Below are 27,120 nucleotides of genomic sequence, written 5' to 3' on the forward strand. Positions count from 1 at the left end.
GAACAGGAGGGATGCTGTCTGGGCTGCCAAGTGACCATCTAGAGGCTAACCATGTGACACACACCCAGGTCTGATCAGCCTGTGGTGGGCCTGCCGCGGCTGGGGGTGTCTTGTGATAAGAGGCCAAAACACCCAGTGATGTTGAGGTACACAACTGAAGATGTGTCGTAATGGTAGTAACATCAACCACTGGTCATCTTTAAGAACTACTTCCACTCAAGTCAAGTGCAGTGCAGAAACTTCAGGGATTATAACATCCAGTCCTATTAACCAAACTGAATGTGGATAACAGCGTGCAGGGGTATTGGGGTTTACTTATGCTACTTGGTCATCCGCACGATTGGTGGCGCTGCAGCACGAAATCTCGCTGTGATTGGCGGAGGATGCGCCCCGGAAGTGTTTGCCAGCGGTGTCCTTCCCCTTGACCCCCTTTTCCTTCTCTGTAGCGAGCATACCTGATGGCGGCTTCTAAGCCTGTGGACTCGCAGGCCAGCACCGGCTTGTCCCGGTGGCAGTTGGCGCTCGCCATCGGCACCCCCGTCTTGTTGGGGGCCGGTGCCCTCTACCTTTGGAAGAAAAGGTCCGTGTCGAAGCGGAGCGAGAGGAAGGCGCCGGAGGGTAGCTCTAGTCCCGTGCCGAAGGAGGGGAGTGATCGTGAGGAGAACCAGACGGATAACCAGGTACGCTGGGAGGGAGAGGAGTAGAATAAACGCTGGGGAGAGGGGAGCAGGGTGAACCCCGAGCAGACTGGCAGAAGTGGGCAGCGAGAGAAACAAGAGGCAGCCGTAAACTGCAGTTGCAGGGAATCTGACCTAAAGCAGAAAATGCTAGAACTATCCGTCAGGTCTGCCAGCATCAAAGACAAACAGAGATACCGTTGCAAGTTGAGTACATCTCATTAGATCGAGTGGGAGGGGGGAGGAGAGTGATGGATTCTGGTGGAAGGTCATTGCTTTGCAACGTTAACTCAGCTTCACTTTCCATGGATCCTTTCTGACCTGTTCAGTCCCATCAGCAATATCTGTTTTATTTGGGTCAGTTATTGGGGGATAAAGATGAGCAGGAGCAACTGAATGAAGGAGGAGGGTGAGTTATACTGTGAGGACGTAACAGGCTAGAAAATTGTAGGAATTATGCATCTTACAGCTAGTTTTCATTTTAAACAATTTGTTTCAGATATCCAATCACAAATGAGAAAATCTGCAGATGCTAGAAATCTAAGCAACACACACAAAATGCTGGAGGTACTCAGCAAACCAGGGGAACCTGAGCAGGTGGTGGGAACTCCCCCCATCTTTTAAACCTACTCGTCATTTTTTTTTCTCCAGTCCTGCTGAGGGGGTCACATTCCATAATTCCATAACAGTCGACTGTACTGTTTTTCCATAGTTGTTGCCGGGCCTGCTGAGTATCTCCAGCATTTTGTGTGTGTTGCTCCAGATATCTTTTTTGAGGTCATCATTTCACAACCCTGTTGTTACCTTGTAAGGAAATAAACTTTCCCCTTTCTCTATACTCTTTTTACTTTTCAAATATTGATTTTATTGCTGCTGAAAAGCTTCAGTGGATTCTGTATTCACCACAAGGTATGACTATGGGATGGGATGTAATAGCATGAGAAATTACAGCTGCAATACAGCCACTGAGCCCTTTGTGCTTGCTCTACTTATGCACCAGGGTTGTGACTGTGCACCATTTTTTTTCATTAACCCCCATATGTCCAGGTCGTCTCAAAATCTACTGAATGCATCATCTGAGCCTTCACTGCCCTCTTGGCTCCAAATTCCAAAAAAACAACTGTGCTTTGAGTGAAGGAATTTTTTCTGACTTAAGCCCATCAACTTTTCTGGGGCGTAGGCTGCTGACTACAGCTCACTGGAGTCCTGTGTCCTGGGCCAGTCTTTAAAGTTGTCCCCCGTCTTCGAAGATCCTTTCTCTCCCAAGGATGAGGTCTTTGGAGCTTTTGTCGGCATTTCTGTAGCTCTGGTTTTTAACGAGATCTGGTTATTACCCCATGCCCAGTCCACCTCCATTCGCAGCCAGGCTTGGAACCGTTCATGGCAGAATTAAATTCCTTCTTGGCTGTCCTGAATAACTGACCTCCTTTATGATTCGCTGGCTCCTTGCTTGAAACATTCCCGCCAGGTGAAGCAACAATTCTGTATCCAGTCTGTTGATTCCCCCTCGGGATTTTGATACATTTAAATGAGATCACCTTGCATTCTTTCAAACTCTGCAGAATGTAAGCCTAATTTCTTTAATTTTTCCTTGTGTAATAAGCCAGCTATACAAATGACCAGACTGTTGAAAGTTAAGGATATTGCTAAGTACAATTTTTTCAGATGGTTGGGTTGTGTTGTTCTCAGATTGTGGCAATCTATTTGCAGACGTTTTGTTACCATACGAGAAGATGACATCAGTGTGCTGTTCAGGTGTTTTACATTTTCATCCCTCTCATGGAATATTTGACTTATTAGCCGGAATCCTGTTTTTACAATATTGTTTTCCTGCCAAAGGTAGTTCAGCACCAGAGTTCAATAACTGGAGTATTCTTGTTTTTTTATAACATAATTTAACAAATTTCTTCCATTTTCCAATGTCCTTTGTTATGTGTTCCATGGGGGCTGGTGTTGGGACCAATTCTTTTTGCATTCTATGTCAATGATTTGGATGATGGAATTGATGGCTTTGTTGCAAAGTTTGCAGGCTTTAGGTGGAGGAGCAGGTGATTTTGAGGAAGTAGAGAGGCTACAGAAGGACTTGGATTAAAAGAATGAGCAATGAAATGGCAGTTGGACTAGTGCTGGTCTTGCGCTTTGGTAGAAGAATTGAAAGGGTTGATTATTTTCTAAATGGAGAGAAAATACAAAAAACTGAGGCACAAAGAGATTTGGGAGTCTTTGTGCAGGATTCCTTAAAGGTTAAGTCATGGTGAGGAAGGTAAATGCAATGTTAGCATTCGAGAGCAGAATTAGGCTACTGAGGACTCGAATATAAAATCAAGGATGTAATGTTGAGGTTTTATAAAGCACTGGTGAGGCCTCACTTGGAGTATTGTGAGCAGTTTTGGGCCCCTTGTCTTAGAAAGGATGTGCTGAAACCGGAGAAGGTTCAATGGAGGTTCACTAAAATGATTCCAGGATTGAATGGCTTGTCATATGAAGAGCGCTTGATGACTCTGGGCCTGTAGTCACTAAAATTCAGAAGAATGAGGGGAGGCCCCATTGAAACTTATGGAATGGTGAAAGGCCTTGATAGAGTGGAAGTGGAGAGGATGTTCCCTATGGTCGAAGTTTCGTAAGATCAGAAGGCACAGCCTCAGAATGGAGGGGCTTCTGTTTAGAACAGATAAGCAATTTCTTTAGTCAGTGAGTGGTGAGTCTGTGGAGCTCTTTGCCACAGGCTTCTGTGGAAGCCAAGTCTGTGTGTATATTTAAGACAGAGGTGGATAGGTTTTTGATTGGTCAGGCTATGAAGGGATACAGGGAGGACCAGGAGATTGGGGCTGAGAGGAAAATTGGATCAGGCCTGATGAAATGTCGGAGCAGACTCGTTGGGCTAAATGGCCTAATTCTACTCTTGTATCTTATGGTCTTGCATTACTAACAAATACTGTAATACTTGTATCAGATGGACATTGTGTTGAAGAGCCATGATGCAAATTGATTATATGTGATGGATGTGCATTCAGTTTTTCCCACATTGATGTCCTCTTTGATTTCAGCTTCACTGCTGAAGTAGTTGGAAACTGGCCATTTATACTAATTGCTGCAGGGAAACAAAACATGGAGCTAAGAAGCTAACATTTTCTCCTGGCTCAAGGGAAAGGCGAGGGAACAGAAAATGATTGCTTTCAGAAATAAAGAATCCATTCCCAGTGGTAAAAGAGGAGGGATGATGTTCGTACTTTTTGTTTTCTGTGTCCAAAGTCTTTGAGTTAGTGTGAATTGAAATGTTAATGTTTAAGGAGATACGAAAAGTTTCACTAAATGTGTTTAATAATTAATTTAGAAAAATGTTGTAGAACCTGAGGATTGTCAGATAGTGTAGTACCTTAAATTACAATGTCCCGGGAATTATTAGCTATATAGAGTTATTTCTGATGGCAGACTAATGATTATGATTGGAGATTGCAGTCACAGGCAAGTGTGAAGTGGATTGTGCCTCAGGATAGAAAGCAGAGTGAGGATAAAAGTAGGAGTGGTTAGTGACTTAGAATGTAGACTTGTTGGAGTGGGTATACGCACAGAATGATACCTGATGGACAGGCCAGTCCAACTATTGTAAAGAAAATGTTGATGTATTAGAGATACAAGAAAGATTGGAGATACTGGAAATCTGGAACAACACAACAATGCTAGAGGGATTCCTCCAGAATCTTGTGTGTTGCTGCTGATGACTTCCAAATGATATACACAAGAAATTCTGCAGAATCTGGAAATCCGGAGTAACTCACACAAAATGCTGGAGGAACTCTGCAGGTCTGGCACCATCGATGGAGAGCTGACATTTTGGGCCAAAGCACTTCATTAGGACTCTCTTCAGAAGATTCCTCTCCATAGATGCTACCTTAAGATGTGTGTCATTTCAAAATTATGTAAGTTTTTGATAGCAGATGTAAAGGAAATTGTTTCACTTTGGCAGTGCACAACGCAGGATGAGCAATGTGATAGTAACCAATAAATTCAGTGAGGAGGGAGCTGGGCTGAAACGTTTTCCTATAGAATACTAACAGTGTGGAATTCGCTGCCGTAAGCAGTTATGAAGTGAATAGCCAGGAAAGACTGCGCAATTATATGAAGGAGAAGGAAATAGACTGATATGTTTTAGATTACAAAACATAAGGGAGGCTCAAATAGACTACAGATGATAGCTAGGTGGGGTAAATGGCTTTTTTTATATTTATTGAAAGGATGTGGGCTTTGCCCATCCCTAATTGCCCTTGAAAAGTACTGTTGTTGTGCCACATTAATTTTCTCTGACAAAGCTTTTGTGCCACTTTGCTAAGTTGAATTTTACTTCCTTAGAGTATGCTGGATCAAGCTCAATCTGCAAAGAATAAGGGAAACAAGTATTTTAAAGCTGGAAAATTTGAACAAGCTATTCAGTGTTACACTGAGGCAATAAGCATGTGTCCTTTGGACCAGAAGCAAGACCTTTCAACTTTTTACCAAAATCGGGCTGCAGCATTTGAACAGCAGGTATGTAATACTTAATTAAAACTGAGCTTACCTAAATCTATATACTACTCAAACTCTCATGCTCTGTCTGTTTGTGACCTCCAATTAGCGCAAACGGGGCATTACAGCGGCACTTTTTTTGGCGAAGTCGAATTAAAATGCGCTAACTTACAGAATGCAGGCGAAGTTCAGGGTATATTCGTATAAAATTGTATAATCATTCGTATAAAATTGCTCATTCGCCAAAATCAACAGGCTCATTTTCACCCAAGAGCCGATCTGCCATCATGGAAATCGGGACGCGACAGCCCGACGCATGCGCACGGCCAGCCTCAGCGGCGACACCTACCGGAGCAAAAGGACAGGGCTGCTCTGTTTCGAGGCTCACATTCTGCTAATCACTATCAGCATGTGCAGGATTGGGACAGATCTAACTGCCACCCATCAATAAGAGATATTTAAATCTTACTGTAATGATGTACTTCGAGACACCCATAAAACCCTTTGCTGCAGTCAAAGGACAGCGGTGACTATATCACGTCCATTTCGGAGAGCGCCAACCACATCATCAAGAATAATCAGCATCCTTTGGTGTTACTGCTTCATATCTTCTATCCAGCATTAGGGTAACAAAAAAATGGTCAGCCTAATTATGCCGCGTGGAAAGGGAAGGGGGACATTAAGGTCAAGAGATGACGCCAGACATCTTTGGGAAGCGACAAGAGAGGGAAAGAACAAGAATCAGATGAGGCCAGGGCCGCACGATTCCAGGATCAAAGAGTCAGGACAAAAAAATGATGAGAGAAGTAGAGACGGAGGAGAGGCATGCATGTCTCCAGGATCAGAGACAAGCAACAAACAGCAGAAGAGATGAAGAGACAGAGGATGAAAGGACTGCACATCTCCAGAATAACAACGAGAGGCACAAGGGTGGCAGATAAACCAGAAATGATGCCATTAAAAGTATCCTTCGTTAAATGAGGAGGAGCTATATTTGCTTTGCTACGTGTCGTTCTTCCTTAATAAACTGAGGTTTTTTACTTCAGTTTCCAAAGCAAAGTGATACCGATAGCATTCAGGAAAATTTAATTTTCATTCTGGTCACATCAGTCTGCACTACCCTTCTCTCAGAGGGTGCCCCAACGGGTCACCCTATTGTTTAGTATTAGCTATAAGGCTGATGTTGGCAATGTTAAGTTAGAGAGTAAATTGCCAGGAGAGTGAAGACAGCTATCCAAAATAATTATATATGTTATGAAAGCAGAGAGCAATTTTTTAAAATATGAAGCCAGAAAATATATTCTCCTGAAACTGTCAATTCTACAAGTTGGAATACCAAAATTTATTCATTATATAGTTGGTGAAAAAAGTATTTCCTAAATTGGTGGTCTTCAACTTCTAACTCCCAAAACTCTTGTCAATACAGTCTTCAAAATCAAAATACCATTTCCACATGTATTTCTTAACTTGGGCTTTGGCCTGTACATTTTTGTACGCCTGGAATTTTGGAGACTGCTTTGTTTAATACTCCACCAAATATTGAAAGGCCTAGATAGAGTAGGTATGGAGAGGATTTTTCCAATAGTAGGAGAATTATTTTTATTATTTTTTTTTTCCTCCTCCTGTGTTATGTGTAGCATTGAACTGCTGTTACTATGTTAACAAATTTCATGACACATGCTGGTGATAATAAATCTGATTCTGAGAGCCAAGGACCAGAGAGCACAGACTCAGAATACAAGGGTGTCCCTGTAGAACAGGGGTCCCCAACCGTCTTTGCACCGCGGACCGGTTTAATATTGACAATATTATTGCAGACCGGAAGGGTGGGGGGTTGTTCAAGTAGGGTTGAACTGACCTCAACATGTCTCTTACAGTTAGGGTTGCCAACTTTCTCATTCCCAAATAAGGGACAAAAGTAGCAGTCAAATTCCAGGACACTTTACCCCAGGAAAGACTACCATGAGGCCTTGCACGGGCACTTGTGTGCGCGTGCGCGTACTTGCCGATTTTTCCCCACAAATCAGTTTTGCCTTCATCTTCCCGACTATGCTGCACATACATTATTTCTACTTTATATAGGCTGTGTATTTATCATATCATTCCTGCTTTTACTATATGTTAGTGTTAATTATTTTCGGTTTTATGTGTTATTTGGTATGATTTGTTAGGTTACTTTTTGGGTCTGGGAACGCTCAAAAATTTTTCCCATTTAAATTAATGGTAATTGCTTCTGTGCTTTACGCCATTTCGGCACGAAAGGTTTCATAGGAACGCTCTACCTTAGCAGGGGAAATACGGGGCAAGGGCGGTCTCGTATGGGAGAAACCAATTTAGCCCAATATACGGGATGTCCCAGCAAACACAGGACAGTTGGCAACCCTATGTTCAAGTTCAACAGTGCGTGACAGGGAATGAGGAAAGGTGCAGCTGACTTGTATCGTTTCCTCAGAGCCCGGTAGCACATGCTTTGCGGCCTGGTGGTTGGGTACCGCTGCTGTAGAACAGAGATAAGGAGAGTGGTAAATTTGGAATTCATTGCCACAGACAGCTGAGGGGGCTAAGTCATTGGGTATTTTTAAAGTTCTTGATTTGGAATGGAGAATATGGTTGAGAGAGGAAAATAAATTAAATGGCAGAGCAGACTCGAAAGACCGAATAACCTAATTTTGGTTGTTATATATAATTTATAAATTCATAGATGATACCACATTGGATTGGATTGTCAGAAGTGTGGATGACCTTGAAGTTAAATTCATAGCGGGGCAAGTCATTCATAAATGCATAATAATACATTTTGGTTGGGAGAAAAGTGAGATCTCTTACTACGTCAAAAGTTCAAATTAAGGTGCAAGGTAAAAGGACAAAGTGACCTGAATAAATTAATATTTGCTAAAAATTTATGCCACAGGATGGCAAAGCCATAAAAAGAAAGGACAAGACTTGAGTTGGGCATAAATTCTGGTGTGGTCTAATTGGTTTGAAAGCCATTTTAGTGTGGAGTATATTCTATGTAAATTGGGTTATTCAGTTGAAGAAAGGTCCAATCATCAGTGACCTACTTTAAACCTTAAGGTCAAAAGTAGGGATTTAGCCAATGATTGCACAATGTTCAGCACCATTTATGACTCTCTATTTTCAAATGCACCCAAGACCTGAATGATATCCAGAATTAGGTTGATAAGGGGAAGGTAACAGTCGTGCCTCACAAGTGACAGGCAATGATGATTTCTAACAATGAAAATGTTATGGCAAGCGTCTATTGTTGGGTCAAAACTCTGGAGCACTCTCCCTGAAGGCTTTGTGGGTATACCCACGCCTCAATGACTGCAGTCGTATGAGAAGGAAGCTCACAGGCATCTTTTCCAGGACAATTGGTGATGAATAATTAAACACTGGCTCAGCCTGCAAAACACATCTCTTGACTTAATTTTAAAAGAATGGTATCGGAAACTTCAGATGAATTGGTGTTGATTTGAAAATAGAACAAGTTCTGCAAGTAGCTCCTTGATCTCAGTGGTAGACTCGTTAGTCTTCCATGGTAATGGATGAAACAGTTGTTGCAGAGAATTCTTTATGGTAGTGATGCACAATCCTGCCATCGATGTTAATGGAAATTAATAGTGTGTTAATCAGTGCAACACTTGGCTGCAATCCTTGTCCGCTGTGCATCAACAGTTGTTTGTGGATAAATCAGTTGCAACCATGTCCCTGTAGTTGTAAAGCCCCTGATTTGCAGTGTGGACTCTGCCCATCTGAAGGCACCTTGGATGAGATCATCACTGTGACAGCTGTAAGAGCAACCAGAGAGCAGCAGCAGCCAACTGACTTTGTTTATATTCGTCTCACTAAAAGTGTTTCATCACACTGTCCGAGAGGGGAGGTGGAGTATAGTACTCTGCTGAAATTTAGTGACCCATAGAAATGTATTCCCATATTGTTTTTGTTTCATGATGTAAGCAAATCAAGATCCTAACTAATGGGTCTCTACAGGAGTGATCCTAACTAATCAGTCTAAAGACAAGTACCAAACTAGGCTGCAGAATTGCCATAAAACTTCATTCAGTCCCCCCATAATGCTGCACCTCTCCATCAACAAAATGCCTGAAGAGTTGGAGCTAATGGAAAACTGTTCAATTTAGTGACTACACTCCAGAACAGAGGACATGTGAACCTCAATAGTTGAGCAGCAGTATAGAGATTATGCCCACAATTAAAGGTCAAGCCATCTTCAACTTGTTTATGAAGCTTATGAGAGGGTGGGTCTTTCACTCAACATGTACAAGACAAAGATGCTCCATCAACCAGTCCATCTTCTACTCACCCCACCAATAACAATGATTAACAGTGAGATTCTGAAAATATCATCCACTGCTTGCTCCTTGTTCACCACTTTTCTGTGACAGCAGACAAGATGGAATTTGCCATAATCTTCAATTAATTCTTTTGGTAAATTGAGGTAAAACCTGTTTGAAGATCACACCCATAGACAAAACTGATCACTGCATTGTTACATATTGAATTAAATAAGATGTCATTTTTTTCTCTTTTGTACCTTGTTCCTGCCTATAAAACTTAATTCTGAATTATGTCATGAAATATAATACTACCTATCAAAAACAATAGTGTATTCGGAGATTGTTCAAATTTCTCTTCTGCTAGCAAAAAAATGGCATTCTAGAATGCCTGGGGCAGTTGTTGGTTGCAAAGCTGCATCATTTGCATTACACTACTGTTTCCACAGCAAATCGGCAATAATAGAATGCTGTATATTGGGTTCCCTGATTGGGTGGGGTAAAAGAGTTTACTTACCTTCTATGGACAATAGATTTTCCGTAACATTCTTTATAATGTATGGAGAGCCTGTATATAATTATATGCACTAACAGCATTAGTTTAAGTGTCATCACTCTACAGTCTGGTCATTGATCCTGGAACAAAATCAACGATTTTTTTTAACATGCAACACGTTTGTATTGCAGCTAAAATGGAAGGAAGTTGCTGAGGACTGCTCCAAGGCTGTAGAACTGAACCCCAAATACATAAAGGCACTATACCGCCGTGCAAAGGCTTTTGAGAAACTAGATAATAAGAAGGAGTGCTTGGAAGGTTTGTATTTAGTCTTTGCCTCAAGCTGATTTTGTTCCTACATCATCAATTTTTTCTACATCTGTTCTATAGGCAGTTTTCTGGGATTTAGTCTTCAGATAATCATCATTTATAATTTTTCTAAAAGAAAGCTAGGTAACGAAAATCAGTTAAATCAAACCTTTAGCAGAGTTACACCTATTCCCGGTTTGCCATAGTGCAGTTTTCAGTTTCAGGTCTAAGTAGCATTTAGAAATGGGAACTTTAGCTGAAATTTAGATATATTCCAGTAATCTTTCAAGTGTGCATGAGACCCTCCATTGATCGGGGTCGAACATAAATATTGCATCCTATCTACATGATATGCAAACCATGAAAGTACAATATGGCAAGCAAGCTGTTGCCTATGCAGCAGGCTCTTCCCAGTCCATGCAGCTGATGGATCTATATGAATGGCAGAGGCAAATACAATTCGGCACGAGTGGCGCCGAAGGAGCTGCCAGTCAGCATTGAACTCAACGTAGCATTACCTTAGGGACTCCAGCTCCAGATTTTTCCTCGGGGTTAACTCCCAAAGCTTTCTCCGTGAGTGGATATAGCTACAAGGCTGTGGAGGTTAAGATCAGAGTTTTTCTTCTAAATGAGCTAAATGAGCTGCCAACCATAGCTGGCGAGCCCCATCTGCTCAAAGTGACTGGTTTTAAGGCACCAATAACCCACCCTTACCTCTCCTCCTGTCAATAGAAACAAATCATTCTCTGACCTTTCCTTAATTGTTTCCAGGACAAGGGAACAAATACATTTAAATTCCAATTTTCATACTGTAGCTGAAAGACTTGAAATTCTGTATGCATTTCATGGGAGGAAAGAAATGCAACTTAAAATCGTAGTCAAAAAAAAATCTAGATTTGTTGATCTACTTTTGCTTCTAGGGCATGTTCAGAATAATTTATTATTCATCAGTTTGGCACCAAAAAAGTGGAATGCTGAAAACGCTAACATTTTGCAAAAGATGAAGTTTTCACCCATTAATATCTTCCTGCTTGTTGAAGTGAAGAATGAATGGGAACCCACATTATCCCCTTAAAAATAAGAAGTATAGTAACAATATGATTATTACATCTAAAGAAAGGTCTCAGCCTGCAACATTGACTACTCTATTCCATAGATGCAGCCTGGCCTGCTGAGCACCTCCAGCATTTTGTGTGTTGATTGCATCTAAGACATTCCCACCGCCGCCCCCCCCCCAACCAATGTGGGATGGCACCATCTTTCAACTCCTGGATGACTTTCTTCATTCAGATAATCATTAATTCACCAGTTTGTTGATATTTTTATGCTATAACTTCCTATTTAGATTCAAATTAATGAAACAAAATTTGGAATTATTTTATAGAAAAGATGACCAAAGCTAGTTTAATAGTAGCATTGTTTGATTTGTTGTGTTCCAGATCACCGCATATTTGTTTCGCTCTCTTCTCTCGTTCAATTTTTAAACAAGCTGATTGTAAAAGTCTTAGACACATGTATATAGCTAGGATGTTTTAAGACTTTTATTGTACTGTAGAAATATTTTGTGTTGTACTGTACTACTGCCACAAAAAATACAAATTTCATGACGTGAATGATGATAAACCTGATTCTGATGTGGGTCTCTATTGTGGACTGAGAGTGGAAAGTGAGCGAGGAGAGGGAAATCATGGTTGGGAAAAGGGGAAGGGAGCAGGAAGCACCAGAGAGACATTTTGTAATGATCAGGGAGCCAGTTGTTTGGAATCAAATGACCATGCCTGGGTCTCAGGGCTGGGTGTTTCTGAACAGCGCCTCTGGCACTCCTCTGCCGCCTGTCCCACAGCACTTCATCCACACCATTCCCAACATCTTTTGCTCCCACCTGATTTATAAACTCACTTTCCACTCCACATTGACAAATACAGTACTCTGCAAAAGTCTTAGGTACCACAGGTAGATATATCTTTGCACAGTACTGTATGCCATGAATTTTTTTTTTAATTGAGACTTTAACCATTGCTGAAGATATTTCAAAGTGTTCTTGTTGGAAATATGTTTAGTGTCTTTACATTTTTTCAGATGTTACTGCAGTTTGCATCTTGGAAGGATTCCAAAACCAACAAAGTATGCTGCTTGCTGATAAAGTCCTTAAGCTGCTTGGAAAGGAGAAAGCTAAAGAAAAGTATAAGGTTAGTGGCTAAAGTACTATAGATGCTTGTTAGAAATGTCAGTGTGAAATTCTTTTCTCAAGCAGGACAATACAATCAGTGTTTTCATCTGCCAGAATGAGAATACAAGTGCACAGTTTTGTTTCAAATAAACCCCTTTCCAGTCTACTTATATTTGTTCAGAGGCCAGCAACTCCCAAACTTTTGGAAGACTTGGCTATCAGACAGTTGAATGGCAAGGGAACCTCCGTAAAAGCTCAAACAGAAGAACTTTGGAAGCATGATGGAAAGTGATGATACAGGTGTACTGATGGGGTTTAGGGAGGGTAAAGAAATGTGCAAAGATGTGAAGCACTATGGCATTGCATAACTGCGGACAAGAAAGGGGAAACTAAATAGTGTGGTATTCACAAGGCAGTATCTAATTGTGAAATCAAGGCAGCGGTGCTATGAGAGGCGTGCTGCTAAGGACACATTATTGAGGAAAGCAGCGTGTGTGAGGATTGTAAAGTTAAGGAAGGTGGAAATATCATCCATAGGCTTCATAGAATGGCTGATTTTAAGTCCCAGCAATTTCCTAAGGTGGGATCCCAGTTAGTAAGGTGCAATATTAACTAAAAGATCATTTTGAAGATGGAATAATAATTATATGAAATAGGAGCAGGAATCAATCTTGTGGCTGCCTGTGCCTGTTCTCTATTAAGGACGTCATGCCCAATCTGATATTTGGCCTCCACTTCACAACTTGATTGTTTGTTAATCTTGATTTTCTCCTTTAACCAAAAATTTCAACTATAGTAATAGTTTCAGCCTTGAATGTACAATAACAACTTCCAGGTTCCTCGGGGTGAAGCATTCCAAAGATTCAGATTCCTCTCCTAAGAAGAAATCCCTTCTTATCCTGTATTGAAAGCCTGATCCTTTATCCTGACCCCGTTCCTCAAGTCAAGATTCCCCACCAAGGGAAATAGCTTCACAACGTTCAGCAAAACAAGAGCCTTTGCTGAAATTGATCTGTTATTTTTCTAGACTCTGGAGAACAGAAACTCTGTCAGCTTATCTTTTCTCATTAAACAGTCCTTCATTCTTGGAATCAATGTCATTAATCTAAGCTGTGCCTCCAAAACCAATAAATTTTTCCTTAAACACGTGGGAATCTGCAGATGCTGGAATTTCAAGCAACACACATGGAAATTGCTGGTGAATGCAGCAGGACAGGCAGCATCTATAGGAAGAGGTACAGTTGACGTTTTGGGCCGAGACCCTTCGTCAGGACTAACTGAAAGAAGAGATAGTAAGAGATTTGAAAATTCTTCCTTAATTAAGATTGTTCAGAAGGTTGTGACAGATCAGGAACAGCAGCATTGAACAATGGGGACGATTTGATAATGGCAATGACAGGAAGCAAGTTGAGAGAAACTGCGGTGATTCCTTAAGTTTAGTGATGACAGAAGTTCCAGTCAGATAAAACTTAAATTGGAGTGATTAGTATCAGGAAAGCAATGGAGAGTCCAGAGCAGTTGAAGCAACAGAATGGATGCTCTGTGTTCTGAATACAGTATATCCAAGCATGTGAATCCATTATCATTGGTGTATTGAGCATGGTCAAAGTCGTGTGAGTGGCTGTGACATAGAGTTCATAGAAAATCATGGTTGATGCTGGTTTCCAGGGGTGATTACCTTTACTGCCAAATGATGCAGCAAATGCTTTTTCCAATCCAAGAACTGAGAGATGTTTTCATAAGAGATGGTTGAGAGTATGTGACTTTGGGTGATACATTTTGAAATCCTTGCAGACCTGGTGTACGTATCAGTATTTGGATAGTAAGTGTTTGGGGCAGTTGGTATTGGCTTCTTTCTGCCTATATTCTACCTTCTGTCATTTGTGAGTGAACACTTGCTTATCAGTGATAATAACAGTATGTAATTGAGCACCATAAATAGTGATGTGAGTCATTGTTTTCAGTGATGAACTTGGTAAAGTCAGCTAAGGAATTGGCTTGCAGATGAAACTAGTGCTACATGCATAACTCTGAAAGCAACCAAATAGAAGCTGGATGTAAAATATTTGTATCATTAGTGCAGCAACAAATAAGAATTCTTTAGAAAATGCTGAAATGAAAATATCCTGTATTTTGTACAGGTTTAGAGTCTTATGAAGTATTTTACCATTTTGGGAATCTTCTTACTTTCTTTTTTTCTTGTTCCTTATTTTAGAATAGAGAGCCCCTGATGCCCTCCCCACAGTTCATCAAATCATACTTTAATTCATTTACTGATGATATCATCTCACAGCCTTTGCTTAAAGGTGAAAAGCCTGACGAAGACAAGGATAAAGAGGGTGAAGCTGCTGATGTCAGGAGAACAGGAAGGTGATCAATGTCTTTCAAGCATTAATAGAAGGTTTCACAATATGGTTCATTTCAGGTCAGAAAGGTCCCGTTTATTAATCCATGATATATATTGAGTGAATTTGTTTCTCCTGGGCCAGCAGAAATTTGTTGTTCTCATGGCTCTGGTCAGTGGTGTAGTGGCATCAGCCCCAGACTTCAGGGTGAGTGGTCCTGGGTTCAAAGCCAGCCAGCCCCTTGCATGCTTTCCATCTGTGACAGGTTGAGTGTTGAGCTAGCAATTCGGCCTTGTAAAAAAAAACAGGCAAGTGCTAAGGAGAAGGCAAAACAACGCCGCCTGATGCACCACACAAGGCACGTAAAGGAACAACAATAATCTTATGGCTAGAAAGAATTGAAATCAGCCAAGATTCTTGTCACTGGCGATTTACTGATGCTACTTGAAGGTTTTTTTTTGATGGTAATAGGATCGACCTAGCTTTTGATTAGTTTTTAATTATTTGAATCATCCTGAAGTCACCAATATTGATTGAAGAAGGAAGAGTGATTAGTTGTAAGGATTTGCTGTGGCTCCTGTAAACGTTTAGCAGGTCCATTGGCTCATGAGACTCATAAATAGAATGGACTGCAAATACTCGTTAATAATGCTATTCAGTCATGATACATTTTGTATTTTTCAGGTCTGGCTACCTGAAGGCAAAACAGTACATGGAGGAAGAGAACTATGACAAAATTATTAGTGAATGCACTAAAGAGATAGAGACAAAGGGAAAATATGTGGCAGAAGCCTTGTTGCTTCGGGCTACCTTCTACCTGCTAATAGGCAATGCAGCAGCTGCTCAACCTGACCTTGATATGGTTATTAGTATGGAAGATGCAAATGTGAAAGTAGGTTCTTCATCTAACTTTCCTTTCATTTTACCAATGTTGAAATAAGAATGTTGTCCTTTTTGTAAGGAAAAATTAACTGGTCAACTTTTACTTTTGAAATAAGTTCTTCAATTATTGGTCATTAAGAATGCCTCAATACAATGTATAACAATCTCCTGTGTTACTGTAACCAACATCATATCTAGAAGTTCTTAGTTATTTTAACTACTGCAGCATCTGTGATCATAAAGAATAATCAATTTAAAACCAACACAATGTATAAGACATGAAAACAGATCTTTTCATATATCAAATTGTAGGTATTAATGTGTAATTATAAGAACAATTAATTTACTTCACTGAAGTAAGATGTGTACCATCAACATAACTGGTCAGTTGATTTGTTCTCGTGAATATGATTGATGGGTGAATAGAAGCTCGAACATAGGAAGAGCTTGCTTATCAAAGAGCGTTATATCAAATGCCTTGGGTATATACTCTGAAAAAGAGCACTACCTCAGTAGTGCACTACCTGACTTCAGTGATTTAGGGAATGTGACTTGAGCATATCATTTGATTTAGGTGTTAATGTTGCCACCAAACCAATTTGACACGACTAATAAAACTAGTGGTACATTATTATTTGAAGAAAAATTATTAATATAATGGTATTCACTTAGCAGTCTTAAAACAATAAGTTTAATTTTTTTTCCACAGGCAAAGTGCTGCAGAATTGCACCTTATTTATTGTAAAATGTGGGTGACCAAAGCATGCCGTCAGCATCTCATGTAACAAGTAAGCTCAAAGAAGGGAATTATTAAGTAATATTCTGCCATCTGTATTTATCCTTCAGCTGCGTGCTAACGCATTGATCAAACGTGGAAGCATGTACATGCAGCAACAACAGTCAAAGCTGTCAACACAAGATTTCAACATGGCTGCTGATATTGATCCTCAAAATGCTGATGTTTACCATCATCGTGGACAGGTGAGAAGCAGGTTTGTCTGTACCACTGCAAGCCAGTTATCTGAAGTTAGTGGAATTTTAAATAACCAGCAAATTTCTGATTAATTGGGAAAATGGATTAATCATGCAGCACTATTGAAGTAAAATTCCTTGTGTTTAATTGTTTTCAATGTTAGTGACAGGGCTGCATTTATTCCCCATGTCTAATAATTGTGGTAAACTGGACTAAACCTCTTTTAGACAACACTACTGTTAATCCTTCTTGCTGACAATTTTTGCATAAAGAATTAATGGGAGAAGCTGTTTTTATTTTTTCTTTGCTCTCTCTATTTGTCTCCTTTTCTCTACTCTATCTCAGTCGCCAATCATGCATGTTCCTAGTGTTTCTGTTCTATGTTCGGTATACTTATTGGAGATCTGATGAGTGTTACAGAAATCTCCTAATTTTGGCCTGATTGTACTACTTTGATTTGTGGTAATTTTGCTTATAGTTGAAGATTTTACTTGACAACGTTGAAGAGGCTGTTGCAGATTTTGATGAGTGCATTAGGCTGCGTCCAGACTCTGCTCTAGCACAAGCTCAGAAGTGCTTTGCTTTGGTAAGCAGTCTATCTATAATTTTATTTGGTAAATTCCATTACTGGTAAATGTCTTGCCACATACTGCAGCTGCCTACTTGAATATTCATTGGGAAGGATCAATAGTTCAATTCCATTCAAGGTTAATTGTCATTCAACCCTACATGAATACAGCCAAATGAGACAATGTTATTCCAGGGCCAAGGTGCAAAACACAACACCAACGGTAACAACACAAAGCACACATAGCACATACAAGATAGCCAGCACATGAAAATATCAGTAAGATATAGCTATGCAGAGAAAAAAGGTCTGGACCAGAGCCATGAATACAGCAGAAGTCTGCAGTGGCCTGTCAGTAATACTTTACTAACAGGTATTTACCTGAGCTAAGCCTTTGGAGTCAGATTTAGTTTCCTTTGCAACACTTTTGCCCCTGTGATGTTATTTGAAAGTGTCCGTTTTCACAGGAGGACTGATGAATCCCAAATCTGCCTCACTATTACGTCCATTCAATCATCCATACATTGTTGTCATCATTTTCAAGTGCTTACCACAGAAAAGCCAAAATAAGCCACATTTTCCTTATGTCCAACTAATGCTATTCTATCTCAGAATCTTGCATGCTCTGTTCCAACTCATTCCCTGGTTGCCACCTTGGGCTTAGTGCTTGTTCATTAGTGCAACAATTGGATATGTTCTCTCCAAGTAATACATCATAGCTGGATTTTACCACTGCTTTTTGTCATCCACATCTTTCAGCACTCATAAGACTGCTACCTTTACCAGTGCCCGTATTCCCATTGCCCAGATCCTTCCCATTATCCTCTGATGTGCTATGATGTATGTAAATAATCTTCAGGATAATAATCCTCCCACTTCGTCTTCTCTGCGAATCAGATATTTCTTGGTTTGTGTCCTTGTATTCCTGTCACTGCCATCCTTGCCCTTCACCTATCCTACATTCTCTAGCCAGGTATTACAGAAGGCTGTTTTCCCTCTCTCACATGTACTTGGATTACTCCACCTTTCTGTTATCAATATCCATATGTAAACTGAATGTAAGAATTTTAATTCTTAGTGTGCAAGATTCTGCCAGCTAATTATGTAACAGTACAGTGTCAATAATGGAGATTTATCTAGGAATAGAATTCATTGTGCCTCCTGTGAGTGTGATGAATTGAACACCATTTTACCTATAGTCAGAAATTTTTAAAGAATTCAGACTGTTAATGGGCTTCACTGAGTGATTCACCGACTGAGTAATGGTACTTGGTTAATTTTCCTAGATCTGGAGATATTGTTATCTTGAAGATTCTTCAGAAGTCAAGAATGAGACTTCAATCTTATGATTATAGGCAAATTTATAAGGTGTTCATCAGAGTACGGGTCTGGCAGTGTCAGCAAGTAAATGAAAGTAACAAAGAACTTGTCCTTGTGCTCTCTCTTTATTCAGCAAAGATGAAGGGTCTTCTGATAAGGCAGCCAGTGGAAAAGTACTGAGTCACAGTGCCATGATATGTCAGTCTTATATAGAAAAAAATACAGAAATATGGAGCCAATTATACCACAAGTTACTAAAAGTGTGCAGATATACAGCTGATTATACAAACATGCAAGCAAGTATTAAAAAAAACTAAAACTACAAGAAAATACAACAATCTAGACCCTAATCCAGCAATCTTTACATATATCAATAAAATTATTTTGGTACGTTGACATGGGCCAAAGGGCTTGTCTTGTGCTGTACTATTTCTGTGTCTAGAGTTCATACTTCCAGCTAAAATGTTCTCAGTTCGATCTTCAACAGATACTGGCTAAATGACATTTATCATCTCTCTTTTCCAGTATCGTCAGGCCTACACTGGAAATAATCCTTTGCAGATTCAAGTGGCTGTAAAAGGATTTGAAGATGTCATTAAAAATTTTCCCAAGTGCGCAGAAGGTTATGCATTATATGCACAGGTAAGCTTCCAGCATTCAATGGAAGTTTGTGTAGTTCTGTTTAGATCATTGGTGTGTGGTTATGAAGGATGGAACATTTTAATATCTGAGGACCTTGTTAGTACTGTTCATTTGGATACAGTATTTGTATATTGTTTAAATGTGTCTTTCACTTCATCAATCTGAAGTTACTAAGTTTTGATTTTCCAAGGATCAAAAGACATTATTTAAAAAGAACAGTTCTGCTCTTAAACTTATTATTGTAGTTTACAAATTATTATTTCAGGATCGATTTGTACAGAGCCTAGTGTTCTGTCCTAACATACTATAGCAGCCCAATCTAGACTGATAAAACATTCTGTCTACTGTCTATCTGTTGATCAGCTTGCTTTATGTTACTGGTTTTGTTTTTATGTAAGATTGCCAATATTTGCAACTTTTCATTTGTCTTTTACACTTTACTGCCATAAATTGATCTTTCACAACCTTGAAGGTGTAGTCACCTTCTCTCGCTGTCTGAATTCAGAGCAGTTAAAAATAGCTTTGTTGAAAAATAATTATAGTATTATTTGATTCCCATGCTCTATAAGTTGTTAAAGTGCCAGTACAATTAGATGTGACTACCTCATTGAATTCAATAATAAACTTGTAGAGGCCATATTTTCCCCGGGGAACTTTGATTTGCAAATACTAACTTATTTTTAGTTACCATTGGTTTATGAATTAGGCTAGTGGAGTACTCTCACTCTGGATATTGTATGTTCCACCTCAAATCCAAACAGTTGTATTCTAGACTAAAAAATTTGAAAGAAATTAAACTGTAAATAAGAGATCCTATTATGCTATTTGAAAGATAGAAAATTTCTTCAGTATCCTTATCAATCAATACTCCAAAAACATCATTTCTGACCATTTATCTAATATTTATAAGAAATTTTAATTGGCCAGAAGTTTTCCTTTAGCAGTATCCTAAAGATGTGTTAAATTCTAATCCTGGTTCACTAACATTCTGAATATTAGTCTGTGCAGTCTTGTATATAGGCACTTATTAGATACAAATGCAACATTTGACAAAAAATATTTGTTCTAGGCCTTAACTGACCAGCAACATTTTAGTAAGGCAGATGAAATGTACGATAAATGCATTGAACTGGAACCAGACAATGCAACAACATATGTTCACAAAGGGTAAGTCATCTGCGATTTATAAGCATTTGAATAACCAAGATATTTCACATTTTGTCAGAAATCAAGAGTTGACTGTCTTGCTAATGTTCTGTTAAATCCTGCTGTGGTCTGTGTCTAAGTGTAAAGATCGCTTCATTAGTATTGTAGTTTCCCAACAAAATCAAACTTTTCACAACTAAATCTCTTGTGCTGCTCTAATGACTGCAAATATATTTTAAAAAACTTTGTTATAGAATGACCCATTTTTTAAAAATTCAGTTTCTATGGCTGAATTTATTCTAGAAGTCCTGCTTGAAGTTGTTTGGCATGAATTTGTAGTTGATTTTATGTATGATTTAGCTTATCTTTGTATGCTGTACTGTTACAGAAGAAATTGGTGTAATTGTGAGTTCTAAATAGATTATAACTTTCACTTTTTAAACTTCTATAAAGATTTCTTTGTTTGGCATAAGCACCAAATTAGATCTGTTTTTTCTGTCCACCTAGCTTGTGGTTGGAGCTGAGAGGCCAGGTTGCAGAACCTCTAACTCTTTAATACCGTAGGCATTGGGCAACTCCCTTTGCACAAATTAAATTTTAAATGAAGGTACAAATCAGGACTAAAGCTTTTCTTTCTTTGTGCTGTCTTATGCTAGCTACAAAAAGGTGTTTAGCTGGTTACAGCAGTAATGTTCAATTATTGCTATCTATCAGAAATTGGTCCATTTGACAATTTTGCCGATTTTTTTTTTGACTGCTTTGGGGATGCACCTGCAGGGTGCATCTCAGTCAGTATCTTTCATCGAACATACCTTGACCATTGAATCACCTGGGCCAGGTGCTGGAAGATGGTATTAATAATCTATGGGCCCCACTTCTATGCTATGATTCTGTATAACAGTGCAATGTGTAGTGTCAAACTAATTGAATTAGTAAGCAGTTCCCCAAGTAAACTAATACCTTCTGCCTCCACAATGTCCATTTTCTTCCATTTCCTGCTGATTCATCTGTCTACCTATGAGCCTCTTGAACACCTTTATCATATGTACCTCCACCCCATGTAGTACAATGCAGACACTGACTACTCCGTATTTTTAAAAAAACAACTTGCCCCACACATCTCATTTGAACATATCCACCCTCGCCTCAAATGCATGCCCTCTGGTATTAAACATTTCAACCCTAGGAAAAATATTCTGGCTGTCCACTCTATTTATGTCTCTCAGAATCCTTTAATCTCTATCAGATCTCCCCTCACCCTTTGCCACACCGGGGAAAACAACCCTTGTTCCTCTAACCTGTCTTGATCGCACATGCCCTCTAATCCAAACAGCATCTTTTCTGCACCCCTCCAAAGGTTTCACATCCTTCCTATAATGGGCTGAATACAATGCCCTGGATGTAACCTTACTAGAGTTTTATGGAGCTGCAAAATAACTTCCCAACTCTTGAACTCAGTTTATCGATTAATAAAGACAAGCATGCCATATGCCTTCTTTACCAGCCTATCAACCTGTGTAGCCAATGTCAGGGAGCTGTGAAGCTTTATCCCAAGATACTTTCTCACATCAATGCTGTTAAAAGTCTTGTCCTTTATATTTGATCTCTCAAAATGCAACATTCACATTTGGCAGAGTTAAACTCCATCAGCCATTCTCCACTTATATCTGTAACTGATCTATATCCCACTGTATCCATTGCCAGTATTTTACCCTATCCATAACTCCCATCAGTCTTCATATTATCTGTAAACTTACTAATTCATCATGGATACCATGCAGCCCATGAGGGACCTTGTCAAATGCTTCATTAAAATCCATGTAGACAACAGCCACACTCTACCTTCATCAATCACCTTTGTCATATTCTCTGAAACACTCAATTGAGTTAGTAAGACATGACTTGCCCAGCACAAATCCATGCTGACAGTCCTTAACTAAGCCATGATTTTCCAAATGCTCATAAATCCTAACCTAAGAAACTTTTCCAGTAACTTTCCTACCATGAATGAGACCCACTGTCCATAGTTTAGAGGATTAGTCTTGTTTCCTTTCTTGAACAGTGGAACAACATTAGCTACTTGCCGGTCCTGTAGGACCTTGTTTGTGACTGGAGATATGAAGATATTGATCCAGGTCCTGGGGACTTATCCACCTCAATGTTCTTTAAGAGAGCTATCACTACTCCCTTTATCTCAAAATATCCAAGCAAGTTAGTACTTTCCCTATCCTCCATGTCCTTCTCTGTGGTAAATACTGATGTAAAGTGATCATTTAGAACCTCAGCCACATCCTCCATCTCCAAGCGCATGTTCTGTCCTTGACCTTTGAGTGGTCCTACCCACTCCCAAGATATTCTCTTGCTGTTGATGCATGTATAGGATGTGTTGCAATTTTTTTTATTCTTATTTGCCAAGGACTTTCATGGTCCTTCCAGGCTTTCCAATTTCTTTCATCAAGTTCTTTCCCGGCTTCTTTAAAATCCTCAGTGGCTTTGTTTGATTTTTAGTTTCTTAAACCTTACACAAGTTTCCTTTTTGTACTTGACTAAATTCACAACCTCCTCTCAACATCCAAGGTCCCTGACTATGCCATTCTTCCCTTTCCCTTGTACTGGAATATTCTTGTCCCGTGCTCTGTACAGTTGGTCTTTAAACACCTTCCACATGTCACATACGGATTCGCCCAAAATAACTATTCCCAATTAACTCTTCGTAATTCTTGCCCATCTTTCCTTGCATCAACTTAATACTCTCCTACAAGGTCCATACTTGTCCTTACTTGCCAACTTAAAACTTGAGTTATGATCACTGTTCCCCACTGAAAGATCAGTATTCTGACTGGCTCATTACTCAACAGCGGATCCAATATGGCCCCTCCTCTTGTTGGACTATATACAGTACTGTGCAAATGTCTTAGGCTGATATATATACATATATACACACACACACACACACACACACACACCTAGGGTGCATGAGACTTGCACAATTCTGTAGTAATTTTATGTATTGCACTACTGCCACAAAAAAAATTCATGACATGTGAGTGATAATAAACCTGATTCTGATACAGGTCTCTGTTGTGGGAGAATAGGAAGAGAGCAGGGAGAGGGGAATTATGGATGAGAAAAGGGGAAGGAGCGGTAAGCTCTAGAGAGACATTCTGTAATGATCAATAAACCAATTGTTTGGAATCAGGTGACCTCTCCTGGTGTCAGCCGATCCCCCCTCTGCCCCTGGCATTCTGTACGCATGGAGTTCTCAAGTGAGATTTCTTCAGCATGGACAATAGCTGCAACTAACAATATTCAGCTGAAATCACTTCCCTGTTATCAAACTATATGTTATACACATTTTCAGCAGAGGTTAATGTATAAAAATATAAATCATGTGTGCCCTCTCTGTCTTAGGAATGCTGTATCAATGGCCAAGTCTTTGTGCTTACTCAATTCAGGTCAAGTACAAAGCACAAAGAGAGACCTACCAAGTTTGTATAGCTTACCCTACGTTTAAAGTCTTGAACCTATCAGAGCAGCCTCTGATTTTTTTCAATGGTTTTTAAAAGTTAAGACCCAGTGTTATCTTGCATTGAGAGAAGTTAGTGTTGTTTTGTTCACTGGTCATCGCAAATACATAAATTGATAATTACTGAAATATATTTACTTCATTTTAGCTTGCTTCAGCTTCAGTGGAAGCAGGACTTGGATAAAGGTTTGGAATTAATCAGCAAAGCCATCGAAATCGATAATAAATGTGATTTTGCATACGAGACCATGGGTACCATTGAGGTCCAGAGGTAACTTAGTTTATATGATTTTACAAGCTTGAAATCTGGTTTCTAGAAAGATGGGTGCTTTGAAATGCGTTGAGGATAATGGATAGTGTGAAGTACTTACTTCTGGATTGCCACAAAAGTATGTTTTCAAAACCTGTAAGAATTTTTCTCCGGTATACTTAGTTGTAAGATAAATTACACATACCAATAGATTTTATAAAGTTCCAAGTGACCAATGCTATTATGGGTTATGCTCCATCAGTTAATCTTGTTTGGTAAAGTGCTGGCGAACTTGCCTGGAATTTATAAGTACCACATATTCCCTGTTCAACAATGCTCAGCAGTTCTCCACAGATAACATTTGTGTAGTTATACAGCACAGAAGCAGGCCATTCACCCCATTGTGCCCATCAGTTCAAACCCCATTAGATCCATATCCTTCTATGCCTCTCAGATCCCCCTAATGATAAGTTCCTCTCACTGTAAAACTGTACTCCTACTATGAGGAAAAAGATTCTGACTATCTACCCTACCAGGTCACACCTTGGCCTCTTTCACTCCAGGAGACCAAGCCAAGAGGCTAATGAGCCTCCTTTCCATCCAAACACTGCTCTGGAGAGCGTGAGATCAATTTAGTAATTAAAATTGTACACCAAAATTGTCCCATTTCATTCTTAATCCTACTGCATATTGAAGAAGTTAGTGCATCTGCAACAGTTATCAAGTAATGGAGGCAGCATTGAGTCAGGGTCTTTGTACCTCCTGTCCTTGGCAACCATCATGTCCATTTTTACACTAAGCCTACCATAACACATTTTCTTCTCCCTTGTTGCACATTAGTTCTCTCAACTGTATTCCCATGGGCAACGATTACCAATACTATTATTGTGTTAATTCTAATGGTTTCATGTATTGATGGGAATACAGTGTGTAAAACTTTTATTCAAGTTCAATTTGAGGTCCCTTAATTTCACATTTCCTCTTGCATTGTCAATAATTCACTGTCGATTACTATATTTCCATTGATTTTCTTTTATTCAATAAAAGTTAGTTTGGTTTGCAAGGATGTTCATAGTTGTCTGCCCTTTTTTCACAAAAGTCAGGCAAAGATTCCTGGAGGAACTCAGCAGCCCAGGCAGCGTCTATGGAAAGGAGTAAACAGTTGATGTTTCGGACCGAGACCCTTCATCAGGACCAATGGGTCTTGGCCCGAAATGTTGACTGCTTACTCTTTTCCATAGATACTGCCCGGCCTGCTGAGTTCCTCCAGCATTTTGTGTGTGTTCCTTTGGATTTCCAGCATCTGCAGATTTTCTTGTACCAAAGATTCTTGGCTGGGATTCCTTATAACTCAACTGTCAAATTTCAGAGTTTCATTCAGTCTTTGTGAATACACCCCAGGAAATAGCATTTTATTTTTAAATTTAAAAATATAAAATGATGGAAATTCTTAGCAGATCAGGCTGCATCTTTGGGAAGAGAACAGGTCAAAGACTCTTCGTTAGAACTTCAAAGGGTCTTTCACCTGAAACATCAGCTCTGCTATTCCCACCGATACATCTGAACCTATTCTTAATCTTAAACCCAGCGTTTACTGTTTTTAATTTAGATTTCTAGCATCTGCAGTTTTTGTTTTTTTGGATTCATATTTTTTTCTATATTGTCCAAATTGTACTTCTGTTTTAAAGGATTTTCACGTTGCATTTCTTTTCAAAATCTGTTTACAGGGGAAACCTGGCAAAGGCTATTGACATGTTTAGCAAAGCCATTAACCTGGCCAAGTCAGAAATGGAGATGGCTCATCTGTATTCACTTTGTGATGCTGCATATGCACAGACCGAAGTTGCTAAAAAATATGGATTGAAGCCCCCAACACTGTGATTAAAAAGTTACTCATGATTTACGTTCTTCTGTTAAGCCTTTGAATCCTTTTCTAACTTGTTGAATGCCACAGTGATGTTTGTGAGATTTGATATGTATTCTATATAGTGATTGATGAATGTGTGCAAAATAACTTGCACTCAAGTTGACCTACGAAGTGGCACTGAGCAAAATATTTGTTTTACACGAGCAAGCCACAGAAACATCTTTTAGTTATTCTCAGAAGGGTGATCAATTTTTTAAAGAAACCCATGTACAGTATGTTTGGAGCTGCCCTTTAAAAGTATGTTGTGATATACAAACAAATATAAACAAAATTAAATTGTGACTGTTCATATTTTCTGCCATGAGAATGAGCAAAATTTATTATTTTATTTGCATATTCAAATGTTCCTTGTTTAGATTGCACAATGTAATGTCAAATATTTAAGACTGGCAGTCACAGTTAAAAGGTTGAGCATGCATCATATAGTATCCAACTTGAGATAGTTTTGAAAGTCCTTACATTCATCATTTGAGTTATAATATGCTAAACCTTTGATAAAATTTCCATTTAAATAAATAATGTTATACAACAAAGCCCTATTCAGATTGCTGTGTCCATCATAGATTGCAAGGTGAAAAAGAAAAATTTGGTTGTTTTTTTAAGTGGGTAATTTTCCAATGTGGAAGAATACTTGTTTTGCATTTTTTTCTGTTGACACCCACGAACCCAAATATTTTTCCAGTACCAATGCTAGATGGTCAGCCTGCCAGCTTGGCCTTTGAACTAACTTTTAAATCTTTTTTAATATACGTTCACGTGCAATTGTTACAAAATGAATTAGATTTTGATCTTGCTAAAGGTTCTTTGTCTGGCATATTTTCTTTGGAAAGAACCCCAAATGGAAGCATGTGTTCTTCATAAAAGCATTCCATATTACCAACAATTAAATGGCTGTTAAGTATGTTGGAAAGTGCACTGAAAAAGTTATTGAACTGTTTTTTTTGTAAATGATATACAATGTAAAAGTACCCAATAAATACTACATTCAGAATGAAAATGGTTACAATATTCAAACCAAAGTAGTAACCTCAATGTCACTACATTGTAAAGGGCCATAATAGTATGACCTATTAAAGGATTGTTTGTTTTGA

The 27,120-nt window shown here is 39.2% G+C and overlaps 1 protein-coding gene across 1 annotated transcript; it reads left to right on the plus strand.

Moving 5' to 3' along the window:
- The first annotated feature begins 422 nt into the window (after positions 1–422).
- Positions 423–27,120, plus strand: tomm70a (translocase of outer mitochondrial membrane 70 homolog A (S. cerevisiae)). Its single transcript, XM_072260128.1, has 12 exons — positions 423–680; positions 5,028–5,201; positions 10,163–10,289; positions 12,360–12,469; positions 14,666–14,820; positions 15,480–15,687; positions 16,524–16,658; positions 17,129–17,236; positions 19,064–19,180; positions 20,250–20,347; positions 24,001–24,123; positions 25,830–27,120. Exons 1-12 carry the CDS (start codon positions 459–461, stop codon positions 25,981–25,983), a joined length of 1,731 nt encoding a protein of 576 aa, XP_072116229.1. The 5' UTR covers positions 423–458; the 3' UTR covers positions 25,984–27,120.

Source organism: Mobula birostris, chromosome 6 (genome assembly GCF_030028105.1).
Source record: "Mobula birostris isolate sMobBir1 chromosome 6, sMobBir1.hap1, whole genome shotgun sequence".
Classification (NCBI taxonomy): Eukaryota; Metazoa; Chordata; class Chondrichthyes; order Myliobatiformes; family Myliobatidae; genus Mobula; species Mobula birostris.

What these genes read in the sequence shown, in the direction of transcription:
- tomm70a (XM_072260128.1), top strand. Translation starts at nt 459, where the DNA reads ATGGCGGCTTCTAAGCCTGTGGACTCGCAGGCCAGCACCGGCTTGTCC. An exon ending in AGAACCAGACGGATAACCAG is followed by an intron (nt 681 to 5,027) that starts GTACGCTGGGAG and finishes TTACTTCCTTAG; the next exon opens with AGTATGCTGGATCAAGCTCA. An exon ending in CTGCAGCATTTGAACAGCAG is followed by an intron (nt 5,202 to 10,162) that starts GTATGTAATACT and finishes TTTGTATTGCAG; the next exon opens with CTAAAATGGAAGGAAGTTGC.